At 41.8% G+C, this 6,731-nt stretch overlaps 2 protein-coding genes across 3 annotated transcripts in view; both read right to left on the bottom strand.

Moving 5' to 3' along the window:
* Positions 1 to 3,972: 3,972 nt before the first annotated feature.
* On the bottom strand, positions 3,973 to 5,803 carry rrp7a (ribosomal RNA processing 7 homolog A). The gene is made up of 7 exons (XM_043235764.1): positions 5,690 to 5,803; positions 5,358 to 5,506; positions 4,913 to 5,038; positions 4,707 to 4,830; positions 4,537 to 4,634; positions 4,243 to 4,450; positions 3,973 to 4,143 (listed from the first exon to the last, which is right to left on the bottom strand). The coding sequence occupies exons 1-7, from the start codon at positions 5,745 to 5,747 to the stop codon at positions 4,058 to 4,060; spliced, it is 849 nt and encodes a 282-aa protein (XP_043091699.1). The 5' UTR covers positions 5,748 to 5,803; the 3' UTR covers positions 3,973 to 4,057.
* Positions 5,804 to 6,232: 429 nt separating this feature from the next.
* The window catches only part of poldip3 (polymerase (DNA-directed), delta interacting protein 3), a 7,431-nt gene continuing 6,932 nt past the window's right edge, over positions 6,233 to 6,731 (bottom strand). The window contains exon 9 of one of the 2 annotated variants that reach the window (XM_043235766.1): positions 6,233 to 6,530. In XM_043235766.1, the coding sequence (XP_043091701.1) occupies positions 6,332 to 6,530 (199 nt within the window). In that variant the 3' untranslated portion in view covers positions 6,233 to 6,331. The remainder of the gene's footprint in view (positions 6,531 to 6,731) is intronic. The other variant, XM_043235765.1, reaches the window with a different exon arrangement.

Raw genomic sequence — 6,731 nt, 5'->3', positions numbered from 1 at the left:
CCAAAAAAAATGTCCTACAAGTCAAAGTATACTGGTATTTCTGTACTTCAGGAGATATTTAGTCCCATGACATGATAAATACCACACACACACACACACACACAGGTTCTAATCTTGATCCATTAGACCATGGCTTAGATATCTGCATCTTGGTTCCTCATAACAATCAATCAATCAATCAATCATTTTATTTATATAGCGCTTTTAACAACACAGGTTGCATCAAAGCACTGTACAGTATAATGACAGGGATATATAGTGACGAGAGTGACCAATTTCTTATTAAATGCAGAGACGGTCTCTGTAGTCAATTCAACGATAGTCACTAGAAGTTAAGTGTCCCCAACCAAGCAAGCCAGAGGCGACAGCGGCAAGGAAACAAAACCCCATGCATATAGAATGGAGAAAAAAAAAAACTTTGGGAGAAACCAGACTCAGTTGGGGTCAGTTCTCCTCTGACCGGGCGCCCAGCACTTAACTTCCAGTTCAATTTTAAACGCAGCTGTGTCAGATAGTGTAAATGACTTAGTGTGTGCGTGTGTGTGTGTGTGTGTGTGTGTGCATCAGGAACTGGTGATCTGTCGACCATGATCTAGGTTTTCTGGTCTCTGATGAACATAATCTCTGGGTGCTGATCCACCATCTAGTCTGGATACAAACTGTGAAAACAGATTGAGAAAGAAACAGGACTAATATTAGCGTAGATGCCATTCTTTTTTACGATGTCACAAGTACATCGTATTTTAGGAGTAGTGTTCCCGGTTCCAGCAAATCTAAGTAATGCAGCCTAAAAATCCTTTAACGGATTTGAATAATAAAAGGTGTGTTGGTGTGTTATGTGTAGGCTAAGTTAAAAGATGTCCACACACAGGAGTATACTAGATCTTAAGAATAGACAACAATCGTATATGTTATGTTTTCATTTTATTCCAGCCCAAAGACAGTATTGTAAAATAACAAATATATTGTTTGTGACTAAAGACACACTGTCTATTAATTTCTTGTAAAAGTAGTCTGATGATCAAGATGCCCACACAACACCTTTGACTCTTGGACTGCTTTGAAGGTATCGCTTCATATTTAAATCCTCTACTAAAAGAATCTGATCTTCAGCATGAAGAGATGAGTCTCTGGTAAACTGAATCTTCTCCAGCAGGTTAGATGATATGAAGTGAGCTAAAACACCTCCTCTGGGTAATAAAAGAGTTTATGAAGGTCTGGTGACATGCCTCTGGTGCTGAAGTTCTCAGCACTCTTACACAGAAGTGTTGAACACAAATGAGAAGGTCTTTTACCCAGGGCAACAATAACAGGCCACACAGAAAAATACTTCAAAAGGCCAAATAATCTTTCAAGAATAGACAAAAGAATCAGACGTCCTGAGACAAAGAGTCAAAGAAAAAGAGATAAGTGAGCAGTCAAGAGGAAACCGGCAAGCAAACAAATAACCAAACGACAAAAAGAGAGCCGCTTAAATAGGGAAAGCTAACTAGACAGGGCTGGGACTAATAAACCTAATCAGCTGAGAAAGAAACACAGGGGAGATGGTGAAAAAGAGACAGGATGATAAACAGAGCGCAGGATTAATCTCTGAAACCTTCACTGACTGATGTTTTAGTGACAATTAAAATGGTTTTATTCTGAATGTGAATTTTGTTGATTTTTTATGTTCCTATCAATGTTGTTTATCATATGTTTTTTTATGCATACGAGTAACTCTAGAACCTGATCAAACCGTTTAAGATAGCTGATGTAGGATATATAAAGATTTATATCACTGCAGAAATATGTGGTTTCATTGGTCACCGTTTCCCACACAATGTTTCATACACTTTTCCAGCAAATCTTGTAACAGTTATTACAGATTTTATTTTTTTCAAAGGTTTGGAAAGATTTGGGATTAAGTGATATTTAACTTTTTATGTTTTGACTTGAATGAAACATGGTGTGATTAATTTAGTACAGTATTTATGTTTTCTGGTCGGATGTTCAGTCTCTTATTCATGTGATCTGGATGAAAAATGAAAGCAGGGAGATCCAGATCCACAGATTATTGATTATTGATTGATAAGATCCTCAGAGAGGAATAATGATAATAATTCCAGAAGAAAGGGAAGAGTGTGTGAGTGAATGTGTGTAGATGTGTGTTAGATACAGGATCAGAGAATGAGACCGTTCCTCTGTCATAGTCCAGATACACTCTCACACGATCAAGATTACCTTTAACACCAAAACCAGAACCAGAACCTGGAAACCACCCGTATGACACACAAACCAGACATCAGATCTGAAGAAAGCCTCTCCCTTCCTCTGGTTTGATGCCGTAGTTACTCCCAGTCTCTCCTTATCCTCCACGTCCCAGCAGTGTGTTCCTGAGTTAAACCCCTCTGAACCCACAACACAGGAATAACATGAGGTCCATCTCACTCTGGTCAGATCATCAGAGAGAAGAAGATCTGGATGAGCTGTGTTTGGATCCAGAATCACTGGAGCTGATGAGACACAATCAACAGATGCTCTTATTATCATCTTCATACAATGATTATGAATTATGAACACAAACACATCACTGTCAGTCGTTCTCTGTATCAATCCTGAAAGATCAAAACATTTTCATTTACACACTTCAAATATACAAAATCTTGCTTTTGAACAGAACTTTACATATGATTTCATATTCAAATATGATAAACTATAATAATAATAATAATAATAATGCAGAACAAATAATAATTTATAAATAAAATAAAAGCATTTTTCTGAATGTTCCTTATTAAATATAATAATAAGCTTGCTTGTATGAACAAAAACTACAACTAAAAAGCTTAAACAAAAAAACAAATATATATAATAAATGTACTAAACTATGCATTACATTTATAGCAAATTAATAAATCGTAAATAAAAACGTCAAATAATTAATAAAACATTTTTTAAAAAATTTAATTTACTTATTAGATACATTACATATAACACGTTGATTATATTAATCTCACCTAAATTGACTTCTGAGGTTTTCCTCATTGTTGGCGTGCTAGAGTGAGTCAGATCAACGATCAATGGATGGAGACGTCTGGAGATCTTGACTTCTGGCCACCAAACTGGCTTAGCATGCTATTACTTAGGGAACACATAAAAATTACTCTTTTTGAGTCTATCGAGGAGATGTCTGCATTAAGGTAAGCGATCTACGGTGTAGCCTCTGACTAAGACCTGGACTAGACCTGATGTGTCGTGAGTCTGTTCTGGCCAAACAAGGTCTCCAAGCGACCCAGACTCCTAACGAACGATAAGTCTAAACTAGGAAATATTATAGTTAATTAATGATCCAAATTTAATCACAACTAGAGGGATCAGCAGTTACATTAAAATATAACTAAAATCAATTGAAATTGGAACTACGGCAAAATCAAAACTAAATTCTGATACGTTTAAAAGCGCAAGAAAAAGACCGAATGTGCATTAAACCTTCGAGCAGGGCCTCTGGATTCTGTTCTCTGGGAATCCTTCATCTAGTCCTCACCCACCTGGACTACAAGGACATGTATGTACGAATGCTGTTCATAGACCTCCAGCACCACCACGCTGAACTCTGGAGCCCCTCAGGGCTGTGTGCTCGGCCCTCTGCTGTTCATGAAGGTCTCAACTCGAGACAAAGAGGAGGTCAGCTCCAGTATCTGGTGGACTGGGAGGGCTATGGGCCTGAGGAGAGGTCATGGGTAGCTGCCATCTTGGATCCGTCCTTTATCGAGGAGTTTCGTTAAGCCAGGCCCGACCATCCGGCTCCACGACCATGTCCACGTCAAGCTCCAGGCAGATGGGATCGCAAGCATAGAGCACAGGCTAGTACAAAGTGCTTTGCAAATAAGTAGAAAGTATGGCGCCTAGCATTTTCTTTGTGTTTTTAGCGTTTTCCATGCGAGTGTGGTTTTGTTTTGAAGGAGGAAAAAAAGCATATTTAAAGACAAAAGCTGATTGACTCACTGTAGACTTTATTACAAATTAATGTTCATGTAACCAAACAGTACAAGGTGCAAAGCATTGTGGGTATGATGAGTCAGTAGGGTCTGAATTTCCTCTGTGCTCTCAGTACAGCGATCCTCTGTTTGTCCTCTTCAAACTTCTTCCTGAGCTCAGCGATATCTGGAACAGACAGAAGATTCTGAGTCTCAGTGTTTCCACACACACACACACACACACTCTAGTGCACTCTGTAGTGTGTGAGACTCGCCGGAGACTCACGTTCTTTCTGTGTGTTTCGGTGCTGCCACGTGTAGAAGTTCAGCAGCTCCTTGCGCTCCTTCTTCCCCTGCTCCTTCTGAAGCGTCCTCTCATTGGCCGTCTCGCTGTGTGGGCGGACCTTCACTCCTCGGCTGCCCTTCGTCACCTTCACCCAGCCCTCCTCATCCTCCTGCTGCTGCTCCGCCTCCTGCTTCTGACGCTCCGCCTCCTGCAGACCGAGCCCACGGGGGATTCATGAGCCGCAGCTCGGCGTGTGTGTGTTTCCGTGAGTGTGTGTGTCTGCGTGTTTGTCACCTTCTTCTTCTGTGTGTCGTAGTCCTTCATGAACTCATCCACATCCTGCTGCAGCGATGAGGCCCTGAACAGTGAGTCTGAGTACTGCTGGATCCACTCTACACACACACACAAATCATCACACACATACACTATAACACACACTGACTCACACACACTCACACACTCACTGTGTATGCCGGTTCTGAGGGGTGTGTGTCCGCTGCAGACGGTCAGTGGGGTGTGTGCTGGGTGCTGCTTGGCGCCGTTCACTCCAGACGGGTGCTGGAACACGATGTAGGCCACTCTGAAACACTACACACACACACACACACACACTCAGTTGTGGAGCTGCTCTGCTGCGGGTGTCAGCTCTCTGTCTGTCTGTGAGGGTCACCTGTCTCTGTCTGGGGATGAAGAATCTGGACAAACTGCTGTGGTTCACTTCGGACGCTCCTGGCTTCTCGTTCAGCTCCACAGACTGCACCGGACCGAAGCGGCTGAAGATGTCCGATATAACACTCTACACACACACACACACACACACACACACACACACACACACACACACACACACATACACAGCAGCTCTGATGTGTGTCTTAAAGTCTTAAGAAAGAGACTTTCAGATAACTTAATTACAATAAAGTAAATATAAATTGTATACAAAATTATACTCCATTAAAAACAATTAGACTAAAAAATCAATAGGAATTCAATATAAATTACAGTGTGAAGAATAATAATGTGTGTGTGTGTGTGTGTGTGTGTGTGTGTGTGTGTGTGTGTGTGTGTGTGTGTGTGTGTGTGTGTGTGTGTGTGTGTGTGTGTGTGTGTCTAACCTCAGTGCAGTACGGAGGAACGTTCAGAACGAACAGTGTTCGGTCCAGCGGTCGGTTCGTGTTGGACTCCGATCGAACCCGGTGCTCTTTAACAAACAGCTGATGAAGAGCAGCATGAGCGTCATCCTCACTGAACCTCAGAGACAGCACTGCCCACACACACACACACACACACACACACACACAGAGAGATCACTTTATCAGAGCGCTTCGGTCTGCAGTGAAGCGCGAGTCGACTCCAGCGAACCGAGTCTTAATATACTGAATTCGATTATTAATATAGGTTACCAATTTCTAAACATGTATAAATTGAAAATAAATGTTAATTCTACCAGTAAAACCTCCAGGTATGACACACGCGTGTTGATCTCCGGACAGCGCCATCTTCATTTACAGTTTACATACGTCACCGGAAACAGACAGCGGCTTCTGGGAATTGTAGTTCTTAGAACTGACCGTTTCAACCAAGCGGGATAACCAAGAATCGATAATTTTATAATTTTTAGAATAGTACCTTATTAAAATTTTCTATATAATAAAATATTTTTAAAATCTGAGTCTGTTGTGAAGTTATGAACAGCTCACTAAAACCACATTTGATGCAATACACCAAAAACAGTCAAATATCAGAATTTAAAGCAGCGCTTTTCTCTGTGGATGTTAAAGTGTAATTTATTTCTGTGTATTTTCAACATTACTCCAGTGAATAATATACTGATTGATCAATATTTTTGTAGAAACCGTGATGTATTTTGTTCTTCAGGATATACACACTGTCACTTTTACTTTTCTTAGTTTATTGCTTCAGTTTCTGTGAATGTGAAAGGAAAGGAAACATGATGAAGGGATGCGAGGAGAAACGAGACACACTCGACTGATTATAAAGGAAGAACTTTACTGAAGAAAAGAGAAAGAATTAAAAGCGAAGTGAAGCGGGATCCGAGAACCGAGGAGCTCCGCTCGGAGAAGTCCTGTCAGATCTTGATGCGGAAGGCGGTGGAGTGAGGGCCGCTCGTATCGGCCCCGCCGGAGCCACTCTGACCAGAAGACTTGAACAGAGCCTTCAGGATGGTCTGAGGGTCCACCTCGGGCCCCGAAGACGACTTTGAGCCGGAGCGAGACGAGGTGCTCTTCTGAACCGCTGCTGCACCGCCGGGCGAGTCACTCAACCTCCTGAGAGAGAGAGAGAGAGAGAGAGAGAGAGAGAGAGAGAGAGAGAGAGAGAGAGAGAGAGAGAGAGAGAGAGAGAGAGAGAGAGAGAGAGAGAGAGAGAGAGAGAGAGAGAGAGAGAGAGAGAGAGAGAGAGAGAGAGAGAGAGAGAGAGAGAGAGAGAGAGAGAGAGAGAGAGAGAGAGAGAGAGAGAGAGAGAGAGAG

Source organism: Puntigrus tetrazona, chromosome 3 (assembly GCF_018831695.1).
Source record: "Puntigrus tetrazona isolate hp1 chromosome 3, ASM1883169v1, whole genome shotgun sequence".
Classification (NCBI taxonomy): Eukaryota; Metazoa; Chordata; class Actinopteri; order Cypriniformes; family Cyprinidae; genus Puntigrus; species Puntigrus tetrazona.
This window is presented reverse-complemented; position numbering and strand designations above follow the sequence as displayed.

What these genes read in the sequence shown, in the direction of transcription:
- rrp7a (XM_043235764.1), bottom strand. Translation starts at nt 5,747, where the DNA reads ATGAAGATGGCGCTGTCCGGAGATCAACACGCGTGTGTCATACCTGGA. An exon ending in TCATCCCCAGACAGAGACAG is followed by an intron (nt 4,831 to 4,912) that starts GTGACCCTCACA and finishes GTGTGTGTGTAG; the next exon opens with TGTTTCAGAGTGGCCTACAT. An exon ending in ACGACACACAGAAGAAGAAG is followed by an intron (nt 4,451 to 4,536) that starts GTGACAAACACG and finishes CTCGGTCTGCAG; the next exon opens with GAGGCGGAGCGTCAGAAGCA.